This window comes from Pelodiscus sinensis, unplaced genomic scaffold, assembly GCF_049634645.1.
Source record: "Pelodiscus sinensis isolate JC-2024 unplaced genomic scaffold, ASM4963464v1 ctg49, whole genome shotgun sequence".
NCBI lineage: Eukaryota > Metazoa > Chordata > Testudines > Trionychidae > Pelodiscus > Pelodiscus sinensis.
Window position 1 is genome coordinate 933,534 of NW_027465953.1, and position 16,222 is coordinate 949,755.

At 43.4% G+C, this 16,222-nt stretch overlaps 1 protein-coding gene across 1 annotated transcript in view; it reads left to right on the forward strand.

Moving 5' to 3' along the window:
- The first annotated feature begins 481 nt into the window (after positions 1 to 481).
- Positions 482 to 16,222, forward strand: part of LOC142825343 (maestro heat-like repeat-containing protein family member 2B) — a 35,190-nt gene continuing 19,449 nt past the window's right edge. Inside the window, exons 1-7 of the mRNA XM_075917300.1 lie at positions 482 to 596; positions 3,508 to 3,650; positions 6,983 to 7,105; positions 7,939 to 8,101; positions 8,602 to 8,700; positions 10,203 to 10,354; positions 11,288 to 11,431. Of these exons, the coding sequence (XP_075773415.1) occupies positions 557 to 596; positions 3,508 to 3,650; positions 6,983 to 7,105; positions 7,939 to 8,101; positions 8,602 to 8,700; positions 10,203 to 10,354; positions 11,288 to 11,431 (864 nt within the window). The 5' untranslated portion in view covers positions 482 to 556. The remainder of the gene's footprint in view (positions 597 to 3,507; positions 3,651 to 6,982; positions 7,106 to 7,938; positions 8,102 to 8,601; positions 8,701 to 10,202; positions 10,355 to 11,287; positions 11,432 to 16,222) is intronic.

Consider the following 16,222-nt stretch of genomic DNA (forward strand, 5'->3'; position numbering starts at 1 on the left):
ATAGTCCTTTTTTTGTTTCAGCTACACGAGACTAACACGGCTACATTTCTATCACAGAAATCATGGATTCTGTGACTTTCTGGGACCTTTGTGACTTCCACAGTAGTTGGTGTGGTACATCTCAGGGCATCCCTGGGTCCAGATGCTGTGCTGGAGCAATGGTTGGAGAGCAGTCAGGGTACCCTGGGCTGTTCACCCACCTGGAGTGGAAGTAGTAGTGGCACCCTAGCCTGCTCTCAGAGCAGTGGAGTCTGCTGGAGTGCTGCCTTTCCCCAGCACCTAAAATTTATTTAGGGCCATTTTTAGTAAAAGTCATAGACAGGTGACAGGTCATCTTAACCATAGTTCTCTCCAGCACAGTGACAGAGTCCCTGTGTGCCTACCTGGTCATCAACAGTTTATGGAATTTGCTTTGGTCACAAGGATGTCACAATAGTGCTTGTGTAAGTTTAACTGGAAGTTCTGGTTGACAGACTGAGAGGCCATCTATCTCTCAGTACTGGAGCTAGTTGGAGGGAGAAAGGATTGAGAGAAGGTGTTGAGGAAAGACTAAACCATGAATACATTTGTGAGTGAACAGGAGGTAATTGATAGAGGTAAGGGTCACTATTGTATTTTTTATATCCAACCTGTATCCACACATACACATTCAAGAGCATGGGTGCATAGAAACGTGTAATATTCTCCATTTATATGACCAGATCATTAGCTGCTGTAAATCCAGTGAGCCTCTACTGACTTCCCTTTTAATTGACTTGAGTTGAAGGACTGGCCTACAGCCTCTGAACCTGGAAACTTTCCTGACAACCTGAGTCACTATTGGATGTTATGGGGAAGGTCTTCTTTCCTTTCTCCAGTTGTTTTATGTTTAATATGGGTCCTTATTTTATGACTTCTGCATCCTTGGAGCCAAAATCTAGAGGTGCAAAGCATCAGAGATGGGAGAAATTAGAAGAGAAAACACAGAAGGACTTCTCTTCTAGCTGACTGTGTCTAGACTACAAAGTTCTATCACTTTTCTTCTGAAAGAGGCTTTTCTGACAGTTGGCCCGTCTACAGTGGGCCAAATGTCAGAAAAAAAGCCTCTTTCAGAACATCCCTTCTTCCTCGTAGAACAAGGTTTACAGAGATGCTGAAAAAACATGTCTGCTTTTCCAATATTTTTTTGGAAAAGCAGACGCATTCCTTGGACGTGGCAGAGCTTTTCTGGGATATCTCTGGTATCCTGGAAAAACTCTGCAGTCTAGATGTACCTGCTGTCTACTTAAGATATTAAGTGGATAGCTAGCATATTAAATGGAGGATAACAAAGCGTTTCTTAGCTCTTAATCCTACACCATTACTATTGCAACTGTATGGGCAATGTAAGTTACAGTTCTGATTCCATCTGCATCTGGGTGTTGGAATCGAAGGGTAAGGATGGGTAATCGCCTAATCTTGAGCAATCTTTCATGGGAAGGGTAAATTCTGATCAATTCCTCCTCCATGCCTTGGAATGCTGTTACAATGGAGACAGATAAATATGGCATTTCAGATTTCTTGTTAAATATTAAGTCTCCAGGAGAATTTTTGCTGAGAGACACATGGGAGATAAAATCCTGATTTTATTAATACATCAACTATTTCACAGTTTCATAGAGTTTAAGGCTGGTAGGTCATTAGATCATGTACTTTAATCTTCTGTATGTCACAAACCATTACGTTTCACCTAGCAACCCTATGCTGAAACCAAAACTTGTCTTGGACTAAAAATTGTCACTCTTGAAGGGTATGTCAACACAGCAGTGTTAATTTGGAATAACTGATGTTATTGCAAAATAACATAGTCCGCATCTACACAGCAAGCCATTATTTCAACATAATGTCAAATAATGTCAAGCTGGAGAACTTCTTTCTCCGACTCCTATAACCCGCATTTTATGGGGAGTAAGGGAAGTAGGAGGAAGAGTGCTCTTTCCCCGACTTCCTGCTGTGTAGACAGCGCCAAAAGCCGAAATAAACTATTTCAACTTAAACTGCACAATTGATAGCTCAAGTTGTGTAGCTTATTTCTGCTTTAGCCCTGCTGTGTAGATGTGCCCAAGGCCTAGGAGACTAAGATGCTGTGTGCTGCAGACAGAGGATAGGAGAAACTGAAATGCTACCAATGCCTGAGGCCTTTGCAATGGTAGAGAAATGATTAGGTCAGAAAAGCCCTGATGATCCTGGTGGTTGATCAGTGCCCCATACTCCTGAAGAAGACAAATTCCCAACCTCCCAAACAATAATCCCTGCTAGTCTGACCCAGGGAAAATTCCTCCCCACCCTCAAATCTGGAGATCAATTGCATCCTGACCAATGTTCTCTCCAATTCTACGTGTAGAATACATTTTAGGTGCATTGAGGCATGTACGGATGTGTACAACCATTAGAAACACATGTCTGCCACCCAAGTGCTCAGTTTACAGGTAACACTGATCCTGACTATGTGAGCAAGACTTACCAAGACTTAATCTCTGAGGCTTCACATAAAGGTATGGGGCAATCACCCTACCCATGGAAAACACCTAGCTAGATAATTTCATGGAGGTTAGGTCCATAAAAGGCTATTGGCCAGGGGATAAAATGGTGTCCCTGGCCTCTGTTTGTCAGAGGCTGGAGAGGGATGGCAGGAGATAAATCGCTTGATCATTGTCTTCGGTCCACCCTCTCTGGGGCACCTGGTGCTGGCCACTGTCGGCAGACAGGATACTGGGCTAGATGGACCTTTGGTCTGACCCAGTACGGCCGTTCTTATGTTCTTATGTTGTGCATTGGGGGAAAATCTTTTAGGGTCTCTAGAGGCAACTGGACAAATACCTAGTCGGTGTGTCTTCTCTGCAAGTATTTAAATTATCATAAAATAAAACTGAAGCCTTTTTTCAAAACAGAGTGCATAAAGTTTGACTTCTAAATTCATACAGTGGGGTCTTTGAAAAGTGGCTTGATTTTCTAGAGATACTGAACCCCTAGAAGATTTTTGCACCATCCATAGGTAATTCTGGGTGCTCAGCACTTTTGGAAATGACACCCTGACTAAGCAAAACACTTCAGCATGCATGTGTTTAACTTTAGATTTATTTGTTGGCATAGAGTTAGGCATGTGATTAAGTTGCTGAATCAGGATGTAGGCGTGTTAATATGGATTTAGGAGTTTTAGTTTAGGCACCCAGTTTTAAAAATCTTGGCTATAAATTATTCTGTGTGCTATCAAAATGCCTAAATTAATAGTAAAGGTGGAAAAGATTAGTTTATGTGGGGATCTTATTTAAAAGGAGCAGCTTTTCCTTATTATAATCCGTCCCCCCACAATAGCTCTGCAAACAGACATGGTCACCATGAGGGAAGAAAAGGATTTGCATGATTCCCAGGTCCACTTATCACCATGTCTGGTCTCCTACAGAGTCTTTACTAGATAGTGAATTAAAGACACAAGCACTGAATCCCAACATCAATGATAACCAGCAGAATCCTTTCCTTTAATTTCAGCTGTTTACAGCGAGGTTGTTCTCCTCCTGGACCATATGGACGATCAAGATAAGGCCTCTATTGCCCTTGAGATTGTCAAGATAGCTGAGACCAAACTGGCTGTCGTTGTGACTGTTCTGCTAGAAAAACTTCAGCAGGATGAGGTAAGGCAGTTTCATCAAATCACATCTGTTTTCCATGTTTCCACTCCAAATTCTGTTTGACTTCATGGAAGTAATTCAATACAGAACTTGGCTCAGCCCACCTTCAGTGTAATCAGTATTTACCCTTCTGTCTTCATGCAAAACTCATCCTGCAAAATTCTGTTACAGATCAGGATGATATAATAAAGAGACACTCAGAGGAGCACTGTCCTTTTGTACACACTGGAGTACATGGGCTGTATATTATAAAAGTGCACTGTAGGGGTATCTATAATCTCTTATAGCAGTATTTTGTCCTCCTTTAGCATCTTCATCCAAAAACCTCAAAGCACTTACCTACTTACTCATGAATTAGGTTTTACAGCACCTTTGGGAGAGTGATAAACATCCCCATTTACTGATGGGCTGTGTCATGGGGAATTAAATAACTTGCTCAACACCACATAGTGAGTTAGTAGAAGAATGGTGAATAAAACCCATGTGAACTGACTCTCTGCTCTAAACCCAAGACAACACTTCTTAATTATAATGACATATGATTGGGATATAGCTTTGAAGGGTTCTTAAATAATCCAAACCCCTTTTTCCTTTATTAATACTCGCATCCAGCAAAGTCCATTTCTCTATTAAGGGTCAACACAGAAGGCATTTTAGTTTCAAGTACCAGGAAGCCAAGACAAGCAGTTCATTTCTGGCTCGCTTGAATAGTGTGGGGTTCTTGTATTCATAAGTTATCAATTATGATTTTCAATTAAAAATCCTCCTTACATTTAAAAATGAATGGAAAGAGGCAGAGCCTCTCCCCACTAGAGCAGTAATAATAGCAGTTTGCAGCAGCATCCTTTAAAAGCACAACCACTGGAATGTGTAGCCAACCATTGGCTTTGAACATTCCAAAGTGCTTTATGACCTTAGCAGGCAGTTCACACCTTCAGCTGCCTGAATTCAGAGTTATAGACTCACAGGAGACAGATGCGAAAGGCTTGTTGGATCATCCAATTTCCCAGCAGTGCCTTTTTCATTTTTTTGGGCCAAACCAATTTTAACAGCTCCTAGTGACTGGGTTTCCACCACTTTCCAATGAAGACTATGTAATAACCTGATAGATGTCTTATAGCTGGGGCATTTTTCCTGATGTTAAAGTCTAAATTTTATGTCTCTGATACTGCCCCCTGCTGTGCAATGTACGTGCTGCAGGGTAAGAAACACTGACTCCTAAGCATCCTCACTCCACAGTGCATGCTATGCAGCAAGGAGGTGGTGGCTGGCTGGAGTAGGCAGTCACGGTTGTGCTGACTCTGTGGAGGAGAGCTGACCTGATCTGAGCCCAGGGGAGTCCAGTTGTTTTCCCACTGTGATGTGATACGATTTATTTTAGATCCAAGAGAAACCAGGACACTCCAGGGATACTTAACCACTTTCTTATTTATTGCAAGCTTTAAGCAGTTATTACAGTTGTTTAAGTTTTACAAGCCTTAAAAACAATTACTACACAATTTAAACCTTAAATGCCATACATTCTAAAGCAATAATATAGTGCAAAGCAATGCAAAAGCAATTAATAAAAGAGCTACTATAATACAATAATAAAGACTAGTTCACTTACACTTCACCCGTATGCTACCTACAGTAGCAGGCAGGAGGTCAGGGTTCATTTTCTTCCCATGCATTGGAACACCATGCACTGGATCACCGGTGTGTAGGGCCTATTTACTTCTAGTTACATCGAGCAGTACCTGTGGGTCAATCCTGCTCATTCCCTCCCACTGATTGTTCTTACTAAGCCCATTTTATAGCAAAGCGAGACTTGGTTGTTCTAATAATATTTACCAATTGATTACATATTGTGTAGGATATGTAACATGCCCAATACCCTATCTGGAGTACATCCTGTCACTCAGGATGTTGCTGCTATGTGCATAGTTGACAGTTGTATGGCTGCATCTGTAATTTGTGGTTATCAGAAACAGAAGTACCTGTACAAGATTGCTTGCCATGTGTTCTTGACATAGTCTCACGTACCATGCTTCATCTGCATTGTTATGCAAAACATTCCTTCCTCTCACAGCTTCTCCCATGACCTTGCCTGCATGCTTATGTGCACCAGACTTGAGACAGGCCTGGGTTTTGCTTGTTAGAGATCCGCACGTGTCAAAGGGAGACGTGGCCATTTATTGTCAAGGCAGGCTCCCCTACACCCACCCAACCTCACCCTGATGCATGAGGTCAGATCCCATAGAGGTTGCAGGTCTCTATTTAAAAGTCAGTTCTGCTGGCCTCCCTGCACTTTTTAAAATTTTCTCCTGAATTACTTCCAAGCTGTTGATCTTTTCTGGGGAATGTGGTGCCAAAAAAGTGAAATAAGCCAGAAGCAGTCACACCTCAGATGAACAATGAGAAACTGTTGTCTTCCTGCTTTATGACAAGATTCCTGTATGTAACAAACCCAACCCAGATGGCTGACTTTTTTTTTCACTGTCACTCCAGGTCACTTGTTGTTTCCCACTTTTCTCCCTCTCATTATGTCAGTTATATTGACCCCCTCTCTAGGTGCGCTAGTTTGCAGTTCTCTGAAATCAGTCTTGTTCTGCTCAGGTTTCTAATTTCTCTGTGCCCCTCTTGATTATTTCTCTGTCACAACTCATACCTTCAACTCCTCCATATTTAGTATCATCTGTGAATTTCAACTTTGATGGACCCCATAAAAGAGACCTTCAAGTGTGCTACTGTCAATGTAGAGGTAACTCCTGAGCTAATTTTCCCTAAAAGCTGCAGAAGATTTACTGCAGGAGTTGGGTATTTTATAATTGTATTTACAAATTCTGTCTGGAGTGGATAAAAAAAGGCATGATGCTAATAATAACAAGAACAACAATAACAACAATAATAATAATAATAACAACAACAATAATAATAATAATAAACGAAATTAGATAAGGGGGCAGTGCAGGGCCCTTCTTCTGATTAAAAAATTTGTAAATTGCTCAGCTTCTTCTGAAATGCTGCTAGCTGGGGTGATTGTGGAGGGCATAGCAAGTTTTATACAAATGAAGACTAGGGGTTACTTGAGTGAGTATGCAGGCTGTGGAATCAGTGTGGTCTAGTGGAGAGGACTCCAGATAGTGAATCAGAAGACCTGAATTATTTTCCTGGCTATTGATCTGCTCTTTTAGCCTGGGCTAGTTGTTTCATGTTTAGATTGTAAACTCTTTTGGGCAGAAGCTTATTAGCGTAAGTGTTACTATATTGCGTTACTATATTAGCTTATAGCATTACTATATTGTCATCAAGGAAACATTTTCCCCAATTGTTCTTTTATGTTTTGTCCCCAGAAAAACAGAGTAGACATTTACTGTATCCTGGAGAAAGTATTACAGCAGGATGCCCAGGTCCTAGAGAGAAGGCTACTGAGCAAAATAATAACACTTGCCTCAAACCACATGAGAGAGACTCAGGTAAGTTAGATTAACGGAAGTGTTGGAGCATAAGCTTTTGTGGTCAAAGACCCACTTCACTGCTTTTGCAGATTCAGACTAACACGGCTACCCCTCTGATACTCAGGTAAGTTAGTTTTCCCTATATGCTAATGACAGGAATGAAAGCATTAAAACACTAATTAAAACATTTTTTGTAAACTATATACTGAAACTCCAGGATTAATGACTGCTAGGGGCCCACAGATCCCCACACCGTCCTCCAGAAATCCCAGGTCCTAAGCAGCATGTGACTAGTTTCATCTTGTTCAAGTTACACATGTGCTTAAGTGCTTTGTAAGGTCAGGATATTGTGACATATATCAGATGCAGAGAGGCCTACCGTTTCTTAACAAGCAAGTTTTTTGTGAAGTCTACTAGGGATTTCATTATTGATACTGATTTTGTGTGGAAGGTGCTCTGATACTATGGTGTTAAGCAGCAGGATGAAACCTTTAAACAGAATCTGAGCTGTTTCCAAAAGAAGCAGTATTTGGATTTAGGGGATAGTTTATTCAGGAAAATTCTCTGAATATCTTGAAGCTGCCCACCTCCTCTGAGGGAAAAATATCATGTCACTATGATAGCCAATCATCCACCACAAATAGCTAATAGCGAATAGTCTAAGCAGCTTGCAAACAACTGAAAGGCTGACAAGTGTTTAGCCAAACGATTCAATGATTATTTATGACTCATGATTCTGTTCTCAGAAAGTTGGGTGGAAAACAGAAATAAGAACTTGATTCATTTGAGCAGCATTGGCTGGTGTAGTTGGCTTTAATCACTTCAGTCTCTCTCTTTTTGTATTTTTTAAGGAAGCAACAAATGAACTAAAAGTGGCAGCGAGCAACACATTAGTGGCTCTGGCACGCTGCTATTTCAATGAGGTGATGTATGAGCTTCAATGTCATCTGAAACCACTGAAGCTGTCTGACGTGTTCACTTTGATTACGCTGGACAACCTATCATCAGCCTATCGTATGTCAACTTCCATCTTTTGTTTCAAAGTTATTGTCTTCCATTTAAGGACAGAGGTTCACGCTCTGTACAGCTACACAGAGTGCTATTTGGGGGGCATGAGATGAACTGCTGTGGCTGGTTCCAGTTGCTAGACCATGAGCTATCCACACCAAGGTGCAAGCTCTTATGCCCCATTTGAAGTTCTTAAAGGACAGGATTGAGGAAAATCAGGTCTAGTGGAGCTCTTCTCCATTCCATTTCTCATCCCTCCCCAGTGCTCTCTCTCCTACTCTGGGAGAGGATTGGGCATCTGGCACAGCTGCACATTGGTGGAGAATGCTCCTCCTCAGGGTAAATCCCCCACTGATTTTTTACTTCTGCCTTATCATTTGTGTACGCAGCACAAAATGACCTAGGAGCCCATAGCATCCGACCCAGCGGTGTTTCTAAATGCGATAGTAAGAAGGCAGATAACAGTCAATTGACTGTCTTCCTTTTCTTCTGGTCCTTCTTTTCAGCACTCAAGTGCATTCCTTTTGAGGGAATGACCCTGTACAGCATGAGCTCCATGCGGATGTTAGTCGGCGAGAGCAGGCTGAGGCAACCATTTTGTGGTGGTAAGTGCCAGCACTTATTGTAGATGTCCAAAATGGATATTTAGGGGCCTTGGTACAGAGTTAAGTGACTGATCGTTTACAAACAGGCTCTGAACTGGATTGTACCAGGGGCTGAGTCCTCATGCTCCTGTGGCACTCAGTGGAGTTGAGAGTGCTCCTTACTTTGCTGGAGGTGCTGAGCATTTGTAAGTTCAGGCCCTTTATGACTTGTGGATATTTTAAAAATAAACAAAAGCTGATGCTGCCCATGTGCCAGGAAATTCCTGGGGGAGAATGTGCAGGCAACAGACTGAATTACATTTAAAAATGTCCCGTTTTCCACCCCTCCACCCATTCCTCCTCTTTAGTTTCTTAATTATCATCTCCTTTCACCCTCTTTCTCTGTCCTCTGGTCTTCTCCACTTCTCTCTTCCTTTGCTTTTTAGTTGATGCTCAAGTAAGGCCACGTCTACACTATGCAGAAGATCAATGCTGCTGCAGTTGATCACCAGGGTCCAAATTAGCAGGTCTAGTGAAGACCCACTAATTCGAACTGAGTGGGTGCTCCCGTTGGCACCGGTAGTCCTGCTTCTCATGAGGAATAACACTCCTGTCAACCTTCCACTGTGTGGACAGTCTGAAAACACGATTTAAGATACGTCAACTCCAGCTGCATAATTAACATAGCTGGAGTTGCGTACCTTAAGTCAACTTTCCCCTTTAGTGTAGATCAGGCCTAAGGGATTAATCCTGCACCTTTGAGATAAATGGGAATTTTGCCATCAGCTTCATAGAACATAGGATTGAGCCTTAATTTTCCTTTCAAGGGCAGCGGGTGCATCTAATTTTAGGGCAAAATGCTGTCAAATCTCAGTATAGCTAATAGGAGTTAGGGGCACTGAACATCTTTCAGACAAACTGTAACCCAATAGGAAATCATACAGTTTTAGGGCTAAATAAGCAATAACTGCAGAGGACATGAATCATTCAGAAAACAGCTGGTCAAAATATTTTGGTTTTTTATTACATTTTTCATATTTTTTTCCAAGTTGATGGAATATTAAACTGAAAAAATGTCAATGACAGTTTTAATCAGGATGTGTTCAGTGTTTTTGTACAGCTAAAAAGGTGGCTGAAATTTGTTGATTTTTGAAACATGTGAATGATCTTTGTAATTTGAAATTTTGAAAAAAACAAGAGTAAACACTTTTAATTTAATTTAAACTACCTTTACAATCAGCTCTAATTAAGAGGTAACAAGGGAGAAAAAAATATGTTTTCAAATGATGGGAATTAAAAAGAGATGGAGAGAGACAAAAGAGAAGAAAGCCTTTTGAGAAACAAGAAACGGAAAGGAGGGAAGAGAAATAATTCAAAACTGTTATTGGATTTCATCAGCTGTTCCTGAATTGGGCATGGAATTGTAATAAACTACAAGCCTGGGTGTCTTCACTGATAAAACAACGTATCCTTATTACTATTGCATCCTTTTCATATTGCCTGTCTTTTTTCCTTCCATGCAGTTCTGGAAAAATGGTCAAGGGCAGTAAATCTATATTTTAGGAACTGGGAAAGGTGGCCATTTCCCAAAATGGGTAAATCTCAATTCTGTGATGAAATTCTTCCCCTCTATCGTCATGTGACAAGCAAATGGACCACATGTGAAGATTTGGAGGTGAGAATTGTAGGCTTTCTAAACCTTTATGAGAAATTATATTGTTAAATTCTCTGTGTATGGCACTCTTTGTGATGATGGAGTTCAATGGCAGGTTCTTTGGGATAGAACGGAGTATGATGTAAAACATTTAAAAAAGATTATAATGTCACAATCTCATGGAAATTCTGTCTGTACATAGTGTACATAGATTCCAGTTTTGTCACCTGACATGCAGATGAATATAGGAGAATGGGCTAAATTCATTCCTGGCAGATGTCTATTCAGTTCCAGTAGAGTTACAGCAGGAATGAGTTGGTTTAGTGTGCATACTAATCTGGGGAAATATCCCACTTGGGAAAGTTGTGAGGTGCAGTAGAATATAATTCTGAAACCAACACCATAGCTGTCTCTAGACTGGAAAAACTTGCCAGCTGTCTACACTGGCTGCTTGAATTTCCGGAAAAGCACTGACGATCTCATGTAAGATCGTCAATGCTTTTCCGGAAATACTATGCTGCTCCCGTTCAGGCAAAAGTCCTTTTCCGAAAGACTTTTGCGCAAAAGGGCCAGTGTAGACAGCACAGTAGTGTTTTCTGCAAAAAAGCCCCGATCGCGAAAATGGCAATTGGGACTTTTTTGCGGAAAAGCGTGTCTAGATTGGCCACGGACGCTTTTCCGCAAAAAGTGCTTTTGCGGAAAAGCATCCTGCCAATCTAGACGTGCTTTTCCGAAAATGCTTTTAACGGAAAACTTTTCCGTTAAAAGCATTTTCGGAAAATCATGCCAGTGTAGACGAAGCCCATGAGTCTTAACTCTTTACCAGGAAATATTGAGATAGGGCTGTTTCAACAGTGGAAAAGGGAAATTGCACTCGTCAGAAGTAGAAAAGATGGGCCCATTGCATGATATTGAATGAATTTGTAGGAACATAAATTCTGTGTCTCTATGTAGGTCAAGCAGGCCATTATCAAAGCCCTTGGTACTATGATGAGCCTCCTCCTGCATAAAGAAGATCATCAAGATAAGGTGTTCGAACAGATCCCATGGCTCCTTGAGCAATATAAAGAGGATGTTAATGTTTTTCATGTCACCAAGGTGAGATACTTATTAAAATAACTATCAATGTGTGCGCATAGGTGAACTGCACTAGCTGCTACCAGTGGCATTTCCTGGTCTACATAGTGACTTGTTAGATAATAGATAAACACGCAAGTCTTGATTTTATAGACATGGTGACCCAGGTGACAAGTTTTGTAGGTAAAAGCCTCTCATGAAAAGTATCTTCTGTTTCTGGAGATGATAAGGAGGTAAGAAACAAAACACCTGTTCCCTCCCCCCGCCCCCCCATAAGATACTCCCTCCTTGTGATTTACTGGTACATCCTATCAACTCTGTGTCTCTCTTTTAGATTATAAATAAACTCCTCAGAGCAGGGGCTGCTGTGTGTTGTCTCTGGGCAGTATTAAATAAACTGCCAGTAGCTGAAAATTAATACTAAGAAGGCCTGAAGTGCATTGCTTTAGATTATATAACTAGATAGATATAAAATCACCGTCTAGTTCATCTACCGTTGTGTACAGGGCTGTTGTAGCTGTGTTGGTTCAAGGATATTAGAGGGACAAGGTGGGTGAGATAATATAATTAAAGATATTATTTCACCCACCTTGTCTCTCTTATTTCATCTACCCTCAGTATCACATGACCAAGGTAACTCTTGTCTGCTGATAGTGAGAGGATGGATTGAGGGCAGTTGGCTTCAGTAGTATGATTGAGCATGCTCAGTCTATGTGAGCTGGCTCAGTACAAGCCAAGCAGCAAATCCAGGGCCACAACCCTGCTGCCCTTCCCCCCTCCCCACTTCCTCCATGGTTTACTCCCAATCTATGTTGGCTTTCTGGTCCAGAATATGTGGTTGCTTTTGGGATTGGAATGCCCATGATTTTGAGGGAATCAATGTCTCATGGACTTGACTAAAAGTATCAGAGGACTACACAAGAGCCTAAATGTAGTAAAATATGTAGATTTCATCAGAGATATCCTGGAAGCTTCAAGCAGCAAAGAAGAAAAGTGTGTAGGTACCGGAAGGAGTTAGACTGTCATCTCATTATCAATAGCCTGGAAGAGAACATAAAATCATCATTGATAAAATTGGCAGATGAAATAAAAATTGGGGAGTGGTAAATAATGGAAAGGACAACTCACTGATTCAGAGTGATATAGATCATTTGGTAAACTGGGTGCTAACAATAAATGTGCATTTAAATATGGCTGAATGTAAATAGATGCATCTAGGAACAAAACAATGTAGGTGATACATACATGTTGAGGGATGCTTCCTGAGAAACAGTAACTCTGAAAAATATTTTGGGAAACTTGGTGAATACTCAGCTGAACATGACCTACAAATGTGATGCTGTGGCCAAAAAAGCTGAAGTGATACTGGGATGCATACATGGGGAAATCTCAAGGAGGAATATAGTGGGAAATGCAAAGTTCATTTCCACACTAGAACTGACCAACAGTTATTAGTAGATACCCCTGATACCGGCTTCCTGTGAGAAGAGTGCCTTCCACACCCTGCTTGGCTTATAGCAATTCAGCAGGATGCCATTTGGGCTGCACAGAGCCTCAGCCACTTTTCAGCAGCTCATGAACCAAATATTGCAAACATATATGCAATATACAGCCGTGTGCATTAAGAATATTGTCATCCACAGCACCAGCTGGGGGAAACACCTCTGACATCTTAGCAAGGTATTGTAAGCCCCAATAGATGCAGGACTCACTGTGAATCCAGCCAAGTGCCATCTTAGTGAACACAGTAGGAAGGGGAAAACTATAGCTCCTTGATAAATAAGGTCTAAGGCTTGTGTGACTGCCCCACCTCCATGACAAAGAAACAGGTGCCACAATACTTCAGACACAGTGGCTGCTTAGTACTCAACTTCATCACACTGGGCACCCTATTATTGGACCTGATGAAGAACACCCAATCACAGAAAGTCCAGTAATCAGAAGACTGTGAGGAAGCCTTCCAGGCCCTGTGAAAACAGCTGAACCAAGAGCTGGTCCTATCCCATCCAACTTCACAAAGCCTTCTATCCTTCAAATGGAGGTCTCGGAGGTAGGACCAGGAGTGGTACTATCTCAAGAAATAGGTGGGAAGGAGCACCAGATCCTTTATCTCAGCTGCAAGCTGTTCTCCTGAGAGACCTGCCGCCCTACTATAGCAAGGGAGGCCCTGGCCATCAAGTGGGTGATCTACACCCTGGGGGTATGTCTACACTACAAAGTTAATTCGAACTAACTGATGTTAGTTCGAATTAACTTTGATAGGTGCTACACTAGCGCTCCGCTAGTTCGAACTTAATTCGAACTAGCGGTGTGCTTAGTTCGAACTAGGTAAACCTCATTGTACGAGGACTAAGCCTAGTTCGAACTTACTAGTTCGAATTAAGGGGTGTGTAGCCCCTTAATTCAAATTAGTGGGAGGCTAGCCCTCCCCAGCTTTCCCTGGTGGCCACTCTGGCCAACACCAGGGAAACTCGTCTGCCCCCCTTCCGGCCCCGGACCTCTTAAAGGGGCACAGGCTGGCCAGCACCCAGCTAGCAGACCCTGCACCTGGCACGGCTCGAGCCAGCCACCCGCTGCCACCCAGCCATCCCCCTCTTCCCGGGACCAGGCTGGCGGCTCTCGGGAGCCTGCCCAGGACCGCACCCGCCTGGTTTAGTGCGGACATCATGGACCTCGTCCACGACCTCCGCACTAGGCACAGAAAAGTGGCCGTCTAGGGCAGGAGAGCTGCCAGCCTGGCCACCTAGGAGCAGGTGTGCATGAAAATGAAGGTGGTCCACTGAGACCCCCGACCCTGAGCCCTGAGCTTACAATGGCCGTCCTGGGTCAGACCAAAGGTCCATCTAGCCCAGTAGCCTGTCTGCCGACAGTGGCCAACCCTAGGGACCCTGGAGGGGATGGACCGAAGACAGTGATCAAGCCATTTGTCTCGTGCCATCCCTCTCCAGCCTTCCACAAACTTTGGGCAGGGACACCACTCCTACCCCCTGGCTAATAGCACTCCATGGACCCAACCTCCATCACTTTATCTCACTTCTCTTTAAACTCTGTTCTAGTTCTAGCCGTCACAACCTCCTGCAGCAAGGAGCTCCACAGGTTGAATCTTTGCTTTGTGAAGAGCAACTTTCTGTTAGTAGTTTGAAGCCTGCTACCCATTCTTTTCCTTTGGTGTCCTCTAGTCCTTCTATTATGGGGACTAATGGAGAACTTTTCTTAATGCACCCTCTCCACCCCACTCATGCTTTTATGGACTTCTATCCTATCCCCCCTCAGTCTCCTCTTTTCTAAGCTGAGAAGTCCCAGTCTCTTTAGCCTCTCTTTATATGGGACCTGTTCCAAACCTCTGATCATTGTAGTTGCCCTCCCCTCTCCCACCCTCTCTCTTCCCCTCTCCCACCTCCTTTTCCCAGTCTCCCCCAGTTTTGTTCAATAAAGACAGATTCTATTTTTGACCACACGTTTTCTTTATTTTGTACATCAGGAAGGGGGGCTAGGAAGGGTAAGTGGAAGGAGGTGAGGGAGGAATGGGGTACGAGCCCCCGACGGGGAGGACTGGGCTGGCTCTGCGGGCTTCTGGGGGTGGAAGCTCTCCTGCAGCCCCCCAATTGCTCCCTCTCCCCAGATGGCAGCCTGCGGCAAGTACAGCCGGTCTGATGGCCGAGTGCTGTGATGTGCCCAGTGTGGGCACTCAGAGCACTCCAAGCCAGGACTGCTTTGCAAGAGGGGCACCCCTGAGAACTGTCTGTCCGGGGTGGGGGTCGGGTCCCTTTAAGCACAGCCCTCGGCTAGCCTGAGGCAGCAGCTCCACGCTCTAAGTCCTCATCTGATGCCCTGCCGGCACTGCTTCCGGCCATCCTTAACCCCGGTTCAGGGTCCACTTAATGTGGACATGCTAGTTCGAATTAGAAAAACGCTAATTCGAACTAGTTTTTTTAGTCTGGATGCATTAGTTCGAATTAGCTTAGTTCGAATTAACTAATTCGAACTAAGTTAGTTCGAATTAGCGCTGTAGTGTAGACATACCCTGGGATATTCTGTACTGGGGAAGCCCTTTCAACTGGTCACCAACCATGCACCCCTCAGATGGATTAATAACATGAAGGACACCAGTGCCTGAATCATGAGGTAGTACTTCCCGCTCCAACCCTATGACTTCTGTATGTTACACTGGGGCAGGGAAGGCTCATGCAAACACAGACTTCTCCCAAGTGGAAGGAGACGATGAAGAGGAAGGTCCACCAATGGACACCCTCTTAAGGGGGAGTGTTTGTGACAGAGGATACCCACCATGCATGGTTCAGCGGGGGCTAATCATGATCTGTGGGCTATGCCCCTTCATACTTGCTGGGAATGCTCCAACTGGAATCAGGATATAAAAGGGAGCAGCTCAGTTCTGTCTAGGCTGACAGCTGAAGGGAGCAGAGGTGCTTTGCAGGCTTTTGTGGAGGGACTGCCAGTGCCCTAGGATGCAGAAACCAGCCAGCCTGTGGTTCCAGTTGACCCCCCCACAACCATCCAATGCCACAGATGGAGGAGAGACCACGGAGTTACTGAGATGACCTGCTGCAGAAGAATGGTGGGAAGTAATCTATGTGAACTAAGCATTATTGAGTTGAGGTATTAGGCTTTGACTCTGCATGTTTTGGAAGAAACCCCATTGAGCTGCAAGACAAGGCCCTGGGCTGGGACCCTGTGGAGTAGGTAGAGCCTGGTGGAGAAGGGCTGGCCACTAGGCAACACTGGTTTGCCCCAAAGGGTGGTTGAGCACTAGGTTGCACGGTCGTACCTAGAAGGGCTTGGGTCATTGAGCTG